The sequence below is a fragment of the Melospiza melodia genome, chromosome 30 (genome assembly GCF_035770615.1).
Source record: "Melospiza melodia melodia isolate bMelMel2 chromosome 30, bMelMel2.pri, whole genome shotgun sequence".
Classification (NCBI taxonomy): domain Eukaryota; kingdom Metazoa; phylum Chordata; class Aves; order Passeriformes; family Passerellidae; genus Melospiza; species Melospiza melodia.
Genome location: NC_086223.1, coordinates 5,990,125 through 6,009,115, shown reverse-complemented (window position 1 = coordinate 6,009,115; position 18,991 = coordinate 5,990,125). Strand labels below are relative to the sequence as shown.

Below are 18,991 nucleotides of genomic sequence, written 5' to 3'. Positions count from 1 at the left end.
CAGTCATGTGGCGAGTAACAGGAATGGAAACTGACTGGGCAGTTCTATTCACACCTACATAGACAGGAGGAGACATGTCTTTACACCTCCTTGTTTATAACAGTTTCTGTAATTAAGAAGTCTTGTTGCTCTGGTCTTGCTCTTTCCCCACAGAAGTGCCATGCAGCTGTTTTTGAAGGAATTTCAGTTCTGGTGGGACAAGAGAAAGAAGACAACCCTCAGCAGTTAGAGCAGGGATGTCAAGATGACATATGGGATGGGGCAGCATCTGGACAGGATGGGAAGTGTGAGAGAATGACATTATATTCTACTAGTGGTAACTGCTCAAACAGGTCAGAGTGTTCCTCAATGCCACGTGGGAGTTCTGACATAGTGTTTGTCTAGCTCGAAGTTCTGGTGCCCTCAAAAATTACGTGAGAATTCACATCATTGTGGCCAGGGCTGCAAATCTCAATTCAAACATGCTCCCTGAGCAGTACAATTTGTGTATGTGACTCAGGGGACACTGTTACCCATCTGTCTTGTGACTCTGCTCCTTTCCTTTCCAACTAGTTCTATTTTTAGACATAAAGAATGAGCCAGTTTCCAAAAGTGGAGAAGGGTAAGCACAGCTTCAGACAATGCCACAATCCCAACACATTACTTCATTTTCTATTAAGGTCCATTTCCAAATGGATTCCTCCATTCCAGGGTGGCAATGTTATGCCAGGATAGATGGACCTGCAGTTAATCCCCTGGAGCAATATGGGACCTGTAGAGCCAGCATGCCAGCAGCATTCTCTTGCCTGTGTCACTTCTCTTTGTTCATAGGTCAATAAAGCATAATGGGCAGACTGTCAGCAGATTCTGGGTGTGCAGTAACCTTTCCCTTCCACAGAAAATAACAAGGAGTACAGACACATTAATGAAGCCTTGCATTCAGTTTGTGTGTCAAGGTTACAGGAAAAAAACTAAATGCAGAGCTCAAGCACCACCTGAGAAAGGAAGAGGCACTCCAGCAAGACTTTTACTTCTTCTTTGATTCTTTTCCAAAAGAAAACTCCTTGACCTTAGCAAAGATCACACCTAACCAGAAAATGGAAGAAGACATCTACATTTTTTCCCAATATTTCATCTGTTGAAGTGTTCCAGAAAACTTATTTATAGGTCACTGCAATCACTTTCAAGGTAACCAACAGCTTATCTAAATATAACCTCACCTGCAGGTACAGTTTCTACTGAGGCCAAGGTATTTAAGAACAAACGTGCAGCGCTGCGGCCTGAACAGGACTGGCTTGCAACAGCCCAAGAGATTTTATTGGAGTGATAACACTGGTTACTCAATATTGCAAAGAACCGAACAAGTCAATGATTTGCATTTTTTTGTTGTGTTCTTATAATTTTCTTCCCTTGGTCCATTCCTTACTGTTCCCTCATGTTATACACATTCAGAGTCCACCACTAGACAGGTCACAGTGACAGAAGATGTATCAAAAAAGTAGAATTTCTGCATGAAATCCTAATTGTAAGGACAGAGAAAGCTATTTATTGAAGCAAAGAACATCTTCTGTGAATATCACCGCCCCCAGAAAATTATTACAAAATTCTGGCTAATCCTTACATCTGCAAAACCCTCTTGATTATGAAACGAGTAGTGACCTCTACAGAGAAATGTTCTTGTTCACAGAATACTGCACAAAAAGCCTTTGCTCCAACTAGTTCTTACCTTTTTAAGATGACCTAGTCGGAGTTTGAAGATTTCCTCCTGTTCATGGTATTCTGCTAATGTTAACCTGCATGAAAAAGGAAGACTCAACACATTAGGTTTCCAAACAACAAAGTGAACAATCTACAGAATGAACATAGCCTGTGGAAGTAACAACTCCACAGAGTAGATCAACAGCCAGCACAAAAATTTTTAGATAAACTCTGCAACCTATATTTTTTAATAATCAGTCTAAAGGAGAACAAAACCTTAAACATCAACAATATCCATTAATTTCAAATTCAAGTTCCTTATAACAGCTATATAGGCTACTGACTTTTAAAGAAAACAGCTAAACCATAATCTAAATATAGAAAAGTGAAGCCCAAATATTCCACATCTTATTTTTCTGTGTAAAGTTCACTTTACTGACTCACTTTCAATTTTTTTCTTTAAAATGAATGCTGGATAATTCAATCCAGCTATTCACTCTGAGACTAGAAGCACACCTGGCCACACAGCCAGTGAACAGAGCAATGACCTGAGATTCAGAACGTTTTCCTGTTTCAGGTTCTGTCAAGTGGCTTCCAGGGAAACCTCTGGAAATTTACTTTATCATATTTTCAACCTCACATGTAGTTAGGAGAAGCAATGGGATAAGGTAAATAATCCCTATTTTATTGACAGTAAGTTATGTGCAAAATTTCTGCTCTAGGTGGGAGGTCAAAAGAAGTTTCATATTGTTTTCAACTCTTTTCCATGCCAAGCATGCTACGTAGGACAAAGCAAAGCCTTACACTAAAAGAGTGACAGAGCCCATCGCTAGTGAAATGCAATGACACACTGAGGTCTTTAAGACTAGAAAATTTATCACTATATTAACCATCTCATTACTACCAACAAGGAATTTGGTAAAAGCATCATATGTGAACACAAAGCTATGACATGCTTATCAATTGCATCTGTTCACTCTGTAAATAAGACCTGCATGTGACAGAATACAAATATCTTCTTCTAAACCTATACTGAGTTCAAAGCATATCCCATGAGGATTTCTGCAACACCAGTTAGGCTCTACACAGTACTTTCACACAATGTTAGTGCAGGAGGCCTCCAGAGCATCAACACCTCAACTTCTTTCAAGGGGGGACCGAGTCCTATGGCTGTGCAGGGAGACCTTACTCAGTAAATTGAGAGGTGAGAGCATTCAGCTCATCAAGCACTCATCTTGAAATGTCCCAACTTCCCTCTGTTGATAAGGCACAGAGTCCAGGTACTTGAAACAAGGCGTAAAGCAGTTGTTACCTGATAAATTTAATGAAAAACTCATAAGCCAATTTCCCTATGAAAGAATCTTGAGCAGAAGGAACTGCTTATTGCAAATTAAAGATACATAAAAAACAAACCGGTACCAAAAATGGTCACATGTTGTCTCATTTCTTATAAAACTGCTGGCAGCCCTGAGCTGAACTTGAGGATCCCTGGGAATCTTCTCCAACTCAGGTTATTCTGTGATTCTATGATTCTAATTCACACACACAGCATGAATTTTATTTAGATTAGATAATCTAAAAGACCGTCCCAAGAGTTTAGGTCTTTGTGATTCTGTGATTCTTTGGTTGCTGTTGCTGTGTAAGGAATAAAGAGTAAACTGAATAAACCAGCAAAAAGGTTTGCACATGTTTGTGCACAAATAACAAACACCATCAGTCTACTCATTAGGGCAGAGATGTAACAAGCACCACCAGGCTAACAATGCCCAAAATAGCTGTCTGTCACAGCAACCATAACAAAAATCAAGGGGGCTCTGAGACAAACACGGCCCTGTTTCACAGAAATATGCTAGAAACACCCTACACCTACCTCTAGCACAGCTGAAGGCTGCCCTAACCAGTCCCAGCGCAATAATTTTCCTGAATGAAAACTCCTTTCTCATTCACAGGCTAGAAAACTCATTTTGGAAGAGATTGTGTTTAAATTTGCATCACAGGACTTTCTTCTCCTTTTTAAGACACAGCAGCAACCATAAACCACAGAGGAACCAAAAATCAAAAAGGAACTTGGCTGTCTGTTTCTCATTCAACTTTTAAAAACATTTATATTTAAATTGCCTAAAAATCAGCCTCTGTAAGAGTTCCAAATATTGAAGGGAAAAGCCTCCCTCCAGAGGTCAAACTGGAGGGAAAAGCCTCCCTCCAGAGGTCATAAAATTTTGTTCCTGATACACCATGGTCCAACAAATGCACTTACTGGATAACTAATGATTAAGCAAATAGTCAGTCAGTCCAGTTGCTACAGCTGACTTGCAAAAACACCACTGTTTTCACATAAGCTACAACACTCCACATGAACCATATCCATACCCTGGCAAGCAGTTTTTAATCAAGTACATGACAAGAAGCTTTTCTAAACCACAAAAATATCACCCTAAAACATATCAGTGAAGAATTATAAGCCAGTAAGAAACAGAGAAAAAGCCTTGGGAGCCCAAGAGGCTTCCTAGGAGAGCATGGTAAAGCTGGATTATGCCAAGGCAGGCTCACAGCACAAGCAGAAGCATCACAAACATGACCAGGATTCACCAGGACCTGTGCTGCCATGTCTCCAGAATAAGCTATGCTACAGCTGCACCAGACTGCTGGAGAAAAAGAAGCCCACAAAAATGGGGGAAAGCTCATCCTGCCCTTTGGAAGGGAAAGGCTACCACAGTGAATAGCAATATTTCAAAATATCCATGTACAGACATTCCATTTGCTCCTCCCAGCTCAAACCTGGCAATAAAAAGGATGACTTTAAAGTTTTATTTAGTTCTTTTCAAGCTCCCTTGGCCAGTATGAGGGGGAAATGTCTCCAACCAACTTAGTTATTTGCAGAAAACACACAGTGCTCTCCAACACAACCCCCTGATCTGCAGGCACCTGTATCCCACTCTGGGGTCACAGCCTTGGAGCTGAGGGCACCCTGAACATCACAATTCACACAGCCTTGTGCCATCTCTGCTGAGACTGTGAAGGCAGTGGGAGCTTTTGCTTCACATGTCCTTTTAAAGATTAAGACCAAGAATTCAAAGGGCTTCTGGAACTTTGAGGTCAAGTCAAGCCCAGGAGATTTAATAATGAAAAACGAAGTGTCAATGAGGGTTATGGTATTAGCCTACAGCAATAAAATTAAGTCTATAAAGGGAACTAGGAGAAGGCAGGGCTAAGTCTATGACTAAATGTATTTCCAACTCACAAAAATAATGTTCTAAAGTTCTCAATGTTCTGATGTTCTCAAAAAATAATGTTCTAAAGTTCTTTCAAGTCCCAGCCTTACTCTAGAAGACTATCAAGTCTTTTGGAGCATCAGTAACTTCAAAAGAGGCAGGGGGAAAAAAACAAAAAACAAAACATGAGAAGAGTAGCATTTCCACCCTGAGTTGCCTATGTGTGAAGAACTGTTTTGGAGAACAGGCCAATGCTCAATGCACTGTCTCTATCGAGGGCATCTTACTGCTTCAGCATGCCAAATAAATTGTTTCAAAACCCTTAACTCAGAATTCTCCACAGTAAATATACAGAAGTTGAGGCTTCTAAATGTGTACAATTTTGTTTTCCTTAAAAAAAGCCACCATGTATACCCTGATACTGATATCAATTCTGAACATACAACACTAAAGTCAGTGCCCACTTTTCAAACCTGACCACAACAGAATACTGAAAAAATTACTGGACTCATAAAAAAATAAAGTTAAGCTCATATAAAGTCTGGACTCAGCAATGATCCTTATTTTACTTCAGTGAAAGTTATTCAGAACTGGAGCAAGATGTTGCTGAATGCCAGGCTAATTCCACAACATTCATTCATGGAGTGAGGCCTGGAGGCAAGGGCAAGATTCCATTTCCCAGGAGATATTTTGTGCTCTAATCAAAGCATGTGGCTTTGCCATACACCAAGAAGGCCACAGAACCTACGTTTCATTTTCTGCTCCATTGGTCTTGCTCTTGCGCTGCTTCTGCTCGGTGCTTGCTGGAGGGGTCTGGCCCATCGCGGGTGGCTTCCTCTTTGCTAACATTTTTCGTTGTCTTTCTATTTCTTCCCGCTGGGAATTTATCCTTTCCTGTTGCCTGGAAAGCAGAGAGGAGAAAAATATGACTGATAACTATGGGTGTGCACTTGGTTGTCTTCAGCATCTGTTCTTACCAGATTGGACCCATGAATTTCAAATCAGTTGCGCTTGTAAGATTTGTAACAAAATATTTTTGTACAGAAAAGGAAAATGTAACAAATATAACGAGTCAGAGTTTTAAAGGTATTTTTACGTAAAACAGGATTATTTTCCTGGCTCACAGAAATCTTCCAGTAAGTGAAAGGTTTAATTCATGCAGAGGACATCCAAAGGACTTGCTAACCCCATGGAAACCTAGGATCCATGGCAAGTCACTAACTTTCCACACACTTTTTCCTAAAAGCCTCTGTTCAAAATCTCAAGATTTTCCTGTTAAAACTATTGCTGAAGTCTGGCACTATCCGAGAAAGTATCTTTACACTTCAAAAGTACAGTTAAGCTATCCTAAATTCTCTGGAATATAACCAACATCATTCCTGATTTCACTAAGGAACTGTCTCTCCTCCAAGATGAAAAGACTATCTCAAACATTTTATAATGACAAGAGCACTCTTGAAATTTCAAGTCTAAATGACCTAAGCATACCCATTTACTTTTAAAAAGGGACTGAGACTGCAGGTAAGTATTCCAGAAGTATTTTTCCATGATTTCCATAAACAAAGGAAGAATTATAAAGTCCTTAATCTGTGCCTAACAAGAGCTGCACCTCCCTATCAGACTACAGAGAAGTGGTGTGATTTTAAAGGATCGCACATAACTCTCTAATGCAATTAATTTGCCAAGTCCTACTTAAAGGTCTAGGCCAGGTGGGAATTGACTGGATATTTCCATTAATATCCTGCATAAAGGGTCTCTGATCTTCATTTCCAGGTTTCTGCAGCCCCTTTGATCACTGTTACCAGAAGGCAAAACAAGTTAAATAGTATGGATTTTCTCTTTCAAGCTTCTATACTTTCTACTTAAGGGAAAAAAAAATAGTGCAAGCTAATTAGCTTTCTTTGACTAATAAATGCAAGGATGCAAATCAAATTGACTGACTCCCAATATACACGAGATTTTGGTCCACCCCTCCACCCCAAGCACTACACAGCCAGGTGGGTGCACTGAGGATTTCTGACAGGTAATAACAGTTGGCCCAGAGGCCAACTCAAACCATTTCACTCCAGTTCAAGTCTCTGGAAGTTTCAGTGGAAATGAATTTCTCACTTCAGCGTGAAAAAGTTCCCCATTGTCAGGAGTTCCTATCTGATCCTTCCATGCATGAGTCACACCATTCTCACATTCTGACGTGCAAGACATCACACACAACTGCTAGGGTTTTTTTCCATTTCTGCCTCTGAAGTTAAAGACAATCCTGTTTGTCCTCACTTGATGAGGTTCTGGAAGGCATAGCCATCTGTCCACTGCTCGGTGAAGGATGCGCCGTGCCGCACCGTGGTGAAGTGCCCCAGCCTCAGTCGATCCTGCATGCTCTTATCCCTGCATGCCATCTTCTCCTGCTTTGACTGAAAGCAAAATAAAGCCATGTAAAAATACAAGCTACAAATTACTAGCTAAGGGCTGTGCTGCATTTTAAATCACCACCAATTCTTTCCACTTTCTATTATTTCAGTTCTGATTATCTGAAATCCAGCTGAGTATCACTGACCAAATTATTGCTGGTGTTTCACACTGAACTGCCAAGCATTTGTTCACCTCCATCGTGGCATTTCAGCCTCACTCTTCCCTCCTGATCACTGCCTGGGCAGCTCACCCATCCTATGATCAGCTGAGACCAGCCTGGCAGTAGGATTAAAATTGTCTTTTTGTATCAGTAGCCAAGACAGACTGCAGGCCCAGTTCTCACCAGGCCCTTATTCAGGAGATGAAGAAACAAAATGTACCTTGAATCACTATTAAGACTAAGATACAGGGATCAGCCAGCTCAGTCCTTGTCCTGTACATGTCCAGAAGTGACACAATCTCAGCAAGGTCACCACTCTGGAGAGGGGAGCCCTGCTCAGCCAAGAACAATCAACTCTGTGACAAAATCAATTCAAACAGACGGCATGTTCCAGCCAGTACCCGAATAGTTTTGCCCATCCAGTACCCACAAACAATAGGTATAACTGGCCAACAGGTGAAAGAGCAAACAAACCCTCACACTGTTTAACCATCAGGAAAGCTGGAAATCTTTCTGTAATGAACCAGGCTGCATGTTGGTGAACCTGGCACTGTTCCCAGTGTGCTGTTTCCAGTGTTACACAAAGCAACAATCTCCAACTTTGCCATTTGAAAGGTCTAAATTGCCTGCCCATGTCCCAGAGCGTATCTGCAATTCCACTGCACAATGGGACACTGCTCCTGCATTCCCAGAGCTGCACAACAAGCAATGCCTGCTGCATTTAGAGCTCTTTCATTTAAGCAAGAGATCACTCTGCCACTGTGGAAAGTGACCAAATCTGAACATTGTGAACCACTTCAGCCTCTGGATTACATTCCTGTTTGCAAAGAAGTAATTCAAGACAGAATTCCAGTTATCTTTTATCACTGAAGCAACAGGAGCAGGTTTTTACTGCTAAGAAGACAGAGATATTTTCAAGGACATGAACTGTGGCTGCAGAGATGTCCTCTGCTAACCTTTTCTATAAGAAGCTTCTTGCTCATCGTTACACATCGATTCAACCGCTCCTTGTACTTCTCCAGCATCTTTTGCTGCTCGTCTATCTGCCGTCTCAAATCACAGTTGGCCTAAAAGTGAACAGAGAACAAAGCCTGTGACTTCAAACCACTCAGAAGAGCCAAACTAAGCATCACATAGGAAGAGCCATGGGGATTGAAGTCAGCAAACCAGCAAGATAAAAGAACAGGTTTTGTTTAGCAAAACATCCAAGACAAACTCTAATGTTTTTAACTCACTCACACCTTAACATCCCTCTAGAACAAGGAAGTTCTGTCATCCTGGTTTACACGTAAGGAATTAAAGTACAAAGAGATTGAAGACAAGCAGAAGTTTTTGGGGTTTTTTTTTTGTTAAGCATTTAAGACCTTGCCACAGCTACAAAGTCTCAAAATAGCTTAGTCATTGCTGGACTATTCTCCCACTTTAGCCACAATATTGGCAGAGTAAAAGGATGGTGAAACTGTATTTTCAGATAAATTCTTGTTTGAGTCACTTTCCATCAGCCCTTCTACACAGACTGCTCCCAGTGGCAGCCGCTGGTTCACACCACCACAGCATGCAGCACAACTCTATGTGTAACCACTTTCATTAACAGAGTTAAATGTAACCATTTCCCTTCCAACTAATGGTCTTGTGAAAGCAAAAATAATAATTTAAAAAAACTGCAACTATTTCCTGCCTCATGGATTGTTTCCCACAAGCACACATGTACCCAATGTCTCCAATGAGCCTTTCTGGTGCTGAGACCAGACACACACAAAGCCTTCCCTCTACTCCCTTTAATGTGCTTTCTAATGCTTTCCAACACTTTACAAGAGCTGCCTCTCCCAGCTGATGAAAGATAAGTCAATTAGAACTCCTCCATTAAAACAAGATCCTTGATTTGAAGGTATTTATCTTTTACTGAAGAATACTAATGGGTTAAGAGCTTTTTTATTTTGGTTTGGCCAAAGGATATTCTCATCTCTATACATGTCTCTGATTGTTCTCAGTGAGCATTTCAGAACATGGCTTCCCAGGCTACTGAGAGGCTAGTGAACATGCTGCCAAACAGAAGGCAGAGTCAGCTCCTCAGGACTTAGAAGAGGGGAGTAACTGGGTGGAGGGAAAAGGGAGTCACCATCCCTGGAAGTGTTCAAAAACTGCAGATGTGGCACTTGAGGACATGGTGTTGTGAGAACATGGTGGTGGTGCTACACTGATGGTTGGACTTGGTGATGACCTTCAAAGTCTTTTCCAACCTTAATGATTCCATGATTCTGTGAATTCTGCAGAGAAACTTGTTAGGTTAACCAGCAAAATACACAAGTATGCAACAGATCAAAGGGAGAACAGCACTGCTGAGGACAAAAACCCCAGAGCTACAACAACTCTGCATTGTACAACCAGGTACTGCTTAGGTTCGATCAGGCCCAAACAGTGTCCACAGGCCAGACAATTATCCTGCATCTAAGGGATCATTTGATTTGTTTTACCTTGCAAACGTTGGTTCTACACCTGGTATACAAGCCCCTGCTCTGCAGCCTGGCTGGCACAAGCATTCTAAGTATCTTTAAATAGCAGCATTTAGAAAAGTTGTCCCCCTTTAAATACTTACTCTTAATAAGTCATCTATCCTCCCCTCCTTCTTCTCCAAGTCAGAGTTCTTACTGTTTTCTAGTGCAGATATTTTTTCCATTGTGAGGTCAGACTGTAGGGAAAAATCACCATAAACCATGTTTAAGACAAATGGATAATGTTTCAAATAGTCAGCACTAAAGTCCCAGTGTAACCCCCTGCTAAGCCTCAGAAGAACTGATCCCCTGCATCCTGACATTCAGGGGAAGAATATTCTCCATTATTCATTTTGTTGTTGCATGGTGGGCTCCTCCAGCACAGGAGGTGCAGTCAGCCAGCACAGAGCTCTGAAGAGCACAAACTGGTAACTCTCAACAGCCTAAAATATTCTCTGTGTCCTGTGAATTTTACATTTATAGCTGAGTTTTGCATACTCTTCGGTGGTCTCTATGTAGGAGAGCTTACACAGAAAAAAGGCTTAAGAAAAAAACCCCACACTAATCCCAGTCCTTAGCAGGAGTATCAACTTTATGACCTTTCATGAGCACACACAGCCACCAGCAGACAAAGACAACACCTGCAGGCTCTAAAGTGGTCTTGACAGAAAACACAGGTATTCATCTTAAAATATTGTAACAGATTGACAACAAGAATATTGGGCACAAGCTTTTGTTTCTGATAAACTAAACCCACTGGGGACAGGAGCTTTATAGCTCTTCAGTGAAAACTATCTGGAAAGTTTTAGGGGATCCAAAACATCTCAAATACCTTCAGAGAAGCAGTGAAGTGAGAGTTATACCTAAGAACAGAAAACACACACTATATTCTTTGAATATTTCAGATTCAGCACTCCAATTAAAGGGTGGTGAAGGCGAAGACGTCAGTGTGTACCTGAACACAGAATCTAAAACAGTCAAGTCAACACAGAGGAAACTCTCCAGGATTGTACACACAGATTTCACAGTCGTGGTTGGCAGGCACCTATTCCATTTCTGAGAAGAGATTGCAGAGGCTTACCTGTGGAGATGTTATATAAATATTCTCCAAATTTCAAGCTTGCCTGGAAGCCAACATCATGGAGTAAGAGACAAACCTGGCTTACTGTGGCTTCCCAACATATGCTCAAGTATGGAAAAGCTCAAACAGAGCTCCTGCCAACATGGCACATCAAGCAAGATGGGTCTAAAATCCCAAGAGACAAAGAGGCAGCCTGGGCAGGTCACCTCACTCTGACTCAACTTGGTGCATGCTTCCTTGCCTGCAGGAAAGCCTTTGCCATGGGAGGCACCATGCAGGATGTCTGTGGAGAACCTGGTGCAGCTGGTGGCCAAACAGCAGAAAGTTTCTTTAGTAACTGACTGTTATTTCACCTAGGCAAGGGCAGAGACATACTTATCCCATGTCAGATAAAGTCAGGATACATACCCTTACACGTGACTTCACCCCAAACCACCTCAGAGCACTCAGGCCTTAGCACTAACTGAAAACACTGAGGAAATCATGCTGATTTGTTTCTTGCATTGTCCCAAGTGATTCAAGCTGGGAATCATCGAACTGTATCTATTTTTTAACTCTATCAACTCCTAACAGGCTTGGGAGGGAAAAACCAAGAATGTGTACAGGACCTCATCACACCACCAAACATCTTCCCTGATTCTTTCCTGCACTAATATGCCCCACCTAGACCTGTGGGAAATATCATGAAGCTGAACACTGGCAGAAAGCTTGTTCAGATAATGTCTTGCTAAGAACATGGACCTTGTGGGTGTGTTAAGCATAGAAGAAAAAAAAAAACTTGTTGTTTTTTCCTCCAGCTGACACCACTGTTTGACCACTGTTTTAAGCATGGGTCTTGGAACAGCAAAGATGGACATAATCTCTGGCAGGTTCTTGAGTTGTGGCATCATTCTCACACACAGACCTCTCCATGCACTATCAGGAAACAGGGATCTTCCCAAACCAACATTTTAAGAATACAGACAACAAATGCGACCCTAGTAGCAAAACAGAGCCCAGACTTGAGCAAGTGAGTACCCACAGAGGGGAGATTGCTGTCCTTGAACAGAGAACTTCTACCACCTGCAGGGTTAATGGAGAATGGACCTTCCCAGCAACAAAATAACCTCTGACAGAGACTGGTGTGAGGAAATGATAGTTTAAAAGGGGAAGACACAGAGAGATCTGAGATGAAAATCCAAAGACTAAAAGCAGGCTTGGAGAAGAGATAAACCAGATGCATTGCAGATAAACCTGGGCACCCTGGTAAGCAACAGAAGATAACACAGCTAAAAGAATCTCAGTAATTTAAAAGGTACCAAAAAGATCGCAGTGCAGTCAGAAGAGCTACTCCTCTTCTTAACTCCACATCAGTGAAGTTGCTGGGAATCGCTTTCAGGAATACACTTGACAGGACAACTATTCCATTAGTGGACTCTGCAGAGGTCAAAGAGCTGCCAGCAAGACTGTGGCAATCTGTACTGTAAGCACCGTGATGCACCCATGACCCAGTGCCTGAACAGAGACATTCACAACTATCACTCAGGTTTCCTTCTCACCTTCACTTCCAGAGAGAGGAAGAACATTGAGGATACAACAGAGCAGAAACAGACAGAGCTGAGGTGCTTCTCTCCCAAGCACAATCACACACAGCTGACAAACTGCCCACAGCGCTGACACAGAAAAGCCTCAGTAGCAGATTGGACAAACTCCAGCAGCAGCAACTGAAAACCTTCTTGAAAACCTTCTATACAGGATGAGGAACAAAGCTCAGAGCAATTAACTTCATTCAGTAGTTACAGATGGAGTTGGGAATACTGGCTCTTCTCACTGGAAACATCATGCCCACTACCAGCAGCACCCTCTAGCACAGAAGACAAGCTGCGTCAAGCTTCAACCTCACATCCAAGAGCTATGTTGTCTAGTGAGCTATACCTGTGACTGTTTGTGCTGGATGGAAATCTGTTTTTGGGAGGTGCAGGAATGCTCAGTGTTCCCTGATCCGGTAGAAGATGGGCTGCCTTGCTGGGCCTGTAAAAGAAAGTTGTGTATTGTTACATGTCCCTCAGCATGACCACCAGTGCCTGTGCAGATACATTAATCTCCACACTGGAGCTGCAGTTTAGCCTGCACCACACTTTCATGCTCAGGTTTAAGGATGCTTTAGAGATACAGCTCAATAAAAGCAGAGTCAGTTTCTTCCAAGAAGCCTGGTCCAACCTGCTGAAGACAAAGCTTTTAAAAGCCTGATATAATTCACAGCAGCTGAGATTAAGCAAGGCTAATCCAAACACTTCTCGCAACAAGACTACACTTCAATCTTTTGCTTTTCTGCATCTATCACATTATCCCCTCGGATGACATCATTTTGATCTAGGCAAGATTTTGAGCTTAAAATTCATGCCATTTTATTAAATAAGCAAAGCCTGGGACCTAGAACGGTTCACAAGGAAGATGAACTTACCAGAAGGTGACAGACTGGGGTCAGCAAAAATGAGGCTGCACTTGGGCAGAAAAGCTTCAAATTCCCCATCCCTTAACTAGACACATGCCTTAGGATTCAAATCTTTTCAGAGCTGCTCACCGAGACAAAAGTAAAACAGAGGCCACCTCCCCTCTGTGCCAGCTGCTCATTCTCTAGCCGCTGCTTCGCCAGCATCACCGACATCAGCGTTGGCAGAGCAGAGTGTTCCTCCTGCGGCTCCTTGGCTGCGCTGCCGTCTACCCCATACAGCGGCTGCTCCATTCGCCGCTGCAACACAGTCAAAAAACACACAATGAACTACTTTTTTTTTTTTTTTTTTAATTAAAAGAAGCGATTCTCTGACTCTGCCAAAACTGTTGTCAGCGAAGCAGCAGCTCAGGAATGAGCAGGCAGCATGGTGAGGATCTGATAACTCACACAGGACTCCTGCAGTCATTGTTCCAATGGCAGACAGCAACAAGGAAATGAAGTTAACAATTGAAAAAAACCCTAACAAATGAACACACAGGACAGACTTCCTTGTCAGTTAACACATCCTCCTCCTTTGCAAATACGTGTGCTTCAGAGTCAGTGGAGCAAAATAGATTGCAGGTCCAAAAATCTACATTGGGATTGCGGTCAATGCATTCACAATTATAATTTTTTATGTTTCTTAAGGACTCATTTTCAAACAGCCAATTTCACGATACGTTGCTATTCTGGCAAAGTAAACTGAGTCAAAAGTGCTAAATGGCAGCAACCTAACCATGTCTAGGACCCAGACATCAGGGTATGCTCACTTTTATCATTACAGCTGGGGCCCATCTCCTGCAAGGTAAGTGAAGTACTAATTCATTACTAAAATCCTTTAAAGGTCCACTACATCTCTTAAGGGCTAGCTCCTTTGTCCTGTAGTAGATTAGTTTTCCAACCATGGTAGAGGAACTGAGTTTAACAAGAAGAATCATCTGAGCTACACTGATCACAGCACACAGCATCTCAATGCCCTGGCTTCCAAAGCCACACCATCACTGCTAAAATTTGGCAATCTGGGTAATAATCATGCAAGTCGTTCCAAGCTGTAACTCCAGGCTAGGCAAATGCCTCAGAGAAATCAAAGAGTCAGGTCAGGCTTCAGTTTTTCTTAAAAACCTAAACTGCAACCTGTTTTCTGGTTAACATTACCAATTCCAAGAGTGTGCTTCCTTCCCTAAAAGAATGCTTGTGCCTGAGAGTGGCCTCACAAGAGTCTCAAGACCTGCAGATCATTCTAATCAAGTGAGAAGTGAGGTAATTCAAATCAGCCAAGAGATTTGAAGAGAAGTAGTTACATCCTGAGGCCATTACAATTCCTCTGCAAGTTCTGATTGCAGAAATTTTCCAGTACAGTACAGATAAATTCAGATCTGGAGGAGGTTTGTATCATATGAAAGACATTGTAACACTCTGCTTCCTTCCACGATCATTACTAACACCTGTAATGGGTAAGACTCAATGTCCTCCAATTTTCACTCATCCCCTCCATTTTTTGGGGATTAGATCAAAGCGTTGACATTCAGTTTGTAAGAAGAGGACAGATCTTGTAAAGGCCCAGAATAGTTTGTTGTGAATAAGAAACATCATGGGTTCAGCTGCAAGAGGAAAGAGCAGCAGATAAGCACCTGTGTAAGGAGAGAGACAAACTGGCCTGGCTGAAACTAACTGCAACATCAGTATTCATCAAAACACTCCGTTCAACTTTTACCTACTCAACACATAAAAGCATAGAAGAAGAAAACCACAGGAAGAATCCACTTATTCCATTGTGGGTTATCTAATCTGCTGGAATAAAGAATTGCCCCAAATCCCTCACACATCTGCAACATTCAGAGATGCTATTTTTTCATTAACTTCTCTTTAAAGAGATGTATTAGTGAATTGATAAATGATAGCATGAAAGTCCATTCAATTAATAAGATCTATTTTAATTTTTAGAAACATTAAAAAGTATCTAGAAGTGTACATGAAGCTCTCCCTTCAAGCAGCATTACAAACCTTCTGAAATCTACCAACACATGGAATTCTGAGCAGTGTTTAGTGTTGAGGTTTAGTTCAGTACATTCAGCAAAGGTCTCTGCAGAATAATGTAATCACTAGAGACTTTGCATTTGGCTTTGGGAATCCCAACTTTCCCACAATGTCTCCAGTCTTTGTGACACTCAATAAATGCTGAACATTTTTAAAGAGGGGCCCAGCCAACACTAAAGCCCAGGCAACAGAGCCTCTGAATACTGCTTTGCTAGTTGCAACAATTTTTTTAGCTGCTCTGTCCTAAAATGGTTTAAAAACATGTGTTACTTCTTCACATCCAGACCTCACAGAAATGCTGCAAGTAAAGTGGAATTACATGCCAAAAACCAGCACCAGCTGGGTATGTACACACATGTCTCCGGAAGCTTTTGCTAATGCCCCTTGCAAGTCATGTGCACACGAACAGAAGTAAAAGGCCTTCCCAAAATAATTATGGTGGGCACATTGTTCAAGATACCCAAGGGGTCCAATCAAAATCGGAATAGCCCTGTAGTGCTGCACAAACACACAACATACTCCCGACTCCACGGAGTTCATGAGCTACAACGGAATAAAGGGTAACTAACAGGTCAGTTCCACCTTTATTAAGGACTGACATCCCTCTGTACTCAGGCAGCACGTTAGAAACATTCACCCTGTACAACTTAAGCTCAGATATTCGTGACAGCTATGGCTGGACTAGCTGCTGTCCCAGGGTCCTAGACATGGCTTCGCTCTCAGAACCCAGTTTCAGATTTAAAATGGAGAACAAGCCAAATCACTCACCAAGAGACAGAACCTTGTATTACCTGTCTGAAGCATGGCCACCAAGTTAACCGATGCCAGGCCACCAAGTGTGTCCCCAAGAACACTCACCGGCAAGGGGTTGGACAGGGAATGCTGCGGAGAGGATCTGGCGACGGGCGGCACACTTCTACCAGGACTGGTTCCTGGGCCACTGCCCCCAGCAAACTGGGCACACAAACAGATTTCATCATCAGGATTTCCACAGAGATACTACATTTAACCAAAATTAACACAGACAAAAGAAATACATTCACCTTAAAAATGAAGCTGCAAAGGCTTCAGGGAATAGTTTACATAAACTGAAGATAAGTTAAGAGGAAAACCTTAACAGTTCACAGAGCTTCCAAAATAACTGAAGTACCTAAAACAAACACTTGTATTTTCACTAAGTACATTTTCCTTCGTAACTCAAAAAGATATAAACCTGAATGCTTGGCCATAGATCAGTTATTTACTCTCTGGAATTAGGAAGCCCATTCCCTGTGAAGAGACTGATGTGTCTGATGTGCACCACAGGAGTGGTAGGTAATGTTCATCTCCACCGAAGCACCTGTGCCAGTCAATGTTGAGAGGCAGAAGAGGTAAGGAGCTGGGGAACTGCTCCAGTTGGTACAGAAAGTCCTACAGGGTACTGCTCATAAAAAAATTTACCTGGGAAAGAAGTAAGCACTAATAAGCACTTAATTTCTGACTCCAAGTTACTCCATAAAATAAAGAACAAACTTAAGAGAAAAGCTACAGCTCTGGATTGTGCAGACCTAGAAAAGTTTCAGATATTACGCAGTGCGAAAAGAATATTGATTTTAGAATGTCCATCACTGTTTTGGGGAGGGGTTTGGCCCCTATGGCACCAGCCTCCCATGAGAAGTTTTTCTTAAGAGGGAACCCTGGAAACAACTTCCCACTCCAATCAGCAGGTTTGTGCAGGTGGGCTCTTTTTCAACTCTGGATCCTTATCAAAACTGTTTGCAAACCTAGAGATATCCTCAACTGAGATAAAGGTTCCAATGGAAATAAACCTCAAACCTACACTTAAATGAAAAAAATGCCTTATCAACTGTTCAACTAACCGTTAATTTAAAAATACATTTCTTCATATCCTCTGCCTAATCAGATCTGAGCATATCAGGTTGACATCACCAAACCATGATCCCAATGACAGATCAGTAACATGTCACATCACAAATTTCTATTCAGATTTTGCAAAATGTGAATTAAGGCAGATTTGTCAATGATAAGATTCTTACCTCAAAATAATCACTAATTTTATGTCCTCTAGGAGTGCCTTTCCCTAAAAGGAAAGCAAAGAACTAAAATAAGAGTTGTACTTTAGAGAAGTTACCATGTCATCTTAAAAATCTCCTCCTACATTTTGACACTCCTTTTCCTGTTCAGTGCAACACCTATCACAACAAAGCTTCCGCATAACAAAAACCCGCCCCAGGGTGACAGCCCTTGTGCTGTTTTTGGGAGGCTCTACAGTTGACAATTCAATTAACTCTCAATTCCAAACATGTCAGATCCAATCAAACAGCATTTGCACTTGCTGAAGTACTTAGAAAACACTGAAGGTCTTGACTGTTGCATAGGTTCCCCAAAATTTCCTTCAAGATAAGGAGAGAGCAAAGGGTACTTTTACTCCTCCACCCTCAGCTAAATTACTGCATATTAGATCTCTCACAAGCATTCCTGTAAGAGTTTGAGAGATAATTAGCAGTGGCTTAACATCAGCTCATTAAAACCTAGTCCTTTTTTCTTACTATCACATTATCAAAGCAGTCCTGTCAACACAATTCTCATTACTTTCTTGTTGAAGAATGAAAGAACTCAAAATCCGCCCCTCTGCCCATTTGCTTGAAAATGTGAACTTGGATTGAACACACCAGGTTTTCCACTCAGGACAGCACCGCCAGCTTAGGCACAACTTATTCCTGATTTGTCATGGAGAAAACTTGCTCTAACAAGGCAGGCACGTGTCTTGGAAAGCAATACAGTATTCGGAAGTCTGGCTGCTGTATACATAGTGACACAGGACCAAAACAGCACTTGGGAGCAGAATATGAAACCTCTGGGCAGCCTGTCCCATAAAAATGCAAAAGTTTGTGCAAGTAAACCAAGTATTTTCCTGCCAATAAGGGTAACAAGGCTCCCAGAAGAGAACACACCATCATGGAGTAGTTTATAACAAGCTGCCTGCCACACCCTTGAGAAGAGCCATTAGTTTCCTAGGACACTGCCTGTGCGCATTGTGCCCAAGTTACCAAGCAAGCAGCAATCCCATGGCAGGGTGGCAGCATGGATTACCTTGGCTGGTCTCGTAGGCTTCTGCTTTCCTCTTCCTATTCCGCTGGTCATTCTGCTTTTTCTCAGGAGTCTGTTAAACAATACTTCAAAATTAACGTTACTGCAGTTATTCCAAGATTTAAAGAAAAATGTCCAAACACAATGACTTGTTCCATGTCCCCAGTGGCCATTTCATTTCTCTGGTTAATTTCTTTCTATTGCTGGTACTTAAGGAAACAACTGCTCTCAAAGAGTTGCTACCTTCTCATAGATGTGTTGCAGAGGGAGAGAATGTGGTTAACAAGAAGGTAATTTATTTATTCTATTTTAGCTGCTGCAAGCCAGTGACCTTACAGGGTTAGCAGAGCAAGCCCAACATCT

General features: G+C 41.9%; 1 protein-coding gene across 7 annotated transcripts in view; it reads right to left on the bottom strand.

Moving 5' to 3' along the window:
• The window catches only part of TLK2 (tousled like kinase 2), a 42,686-nt gene that overhangs the window by 11,137 nt on the left and 12,558 nt on the right, over nt 1–18,991 (bottom strand). For 5 of the 7 annotated variants that reach the window (XM_063178942.1, XM_063178940.1, XM_063178944.1 and 2 more), the window contains 10 exons: nt 18,632–18,701; nt 17,575–17,618; nt 16,397–16,492; nt 13,592–13,759; nt 12,943–13,038; nt 10,052–10,144; nt 8,412–8,522; nt 7,161–7,297; nt 5,638–5,790; nt 1,706–1,772 (listed from right to left, as the gene is read on the bottom strand). In XM_063178942.1, the coding sequence (XP_063035012.1) occupies nt 1,706–1,772; nt 5,638–5,790; nt 7,161–7,297; nt 8,412–8,522; nt 10,052–10,144; nt 12,943–13,038; nt 13,592–13,759; nt 16,397–16,492; nt 17,575–17,618; nt 18,632–18,701 (1,035 nt within the window). The remainder of the gene's footprint in view (nt 1–1,705; nt 1,773–5,637; nt 5,791–7,160; nt 7,298–8,411; nt 8,523–10,051; nt 10,145–12,942; nt 13,039–13,591; nt 13,760–16,396; nt 16,493–17,574; nt 17,619–18,631; nt 18,702–18,991) is intronic. The other 2 variants (XM_063178945.1, XM_063178946.1) reach the window with 2 other exon arrangements.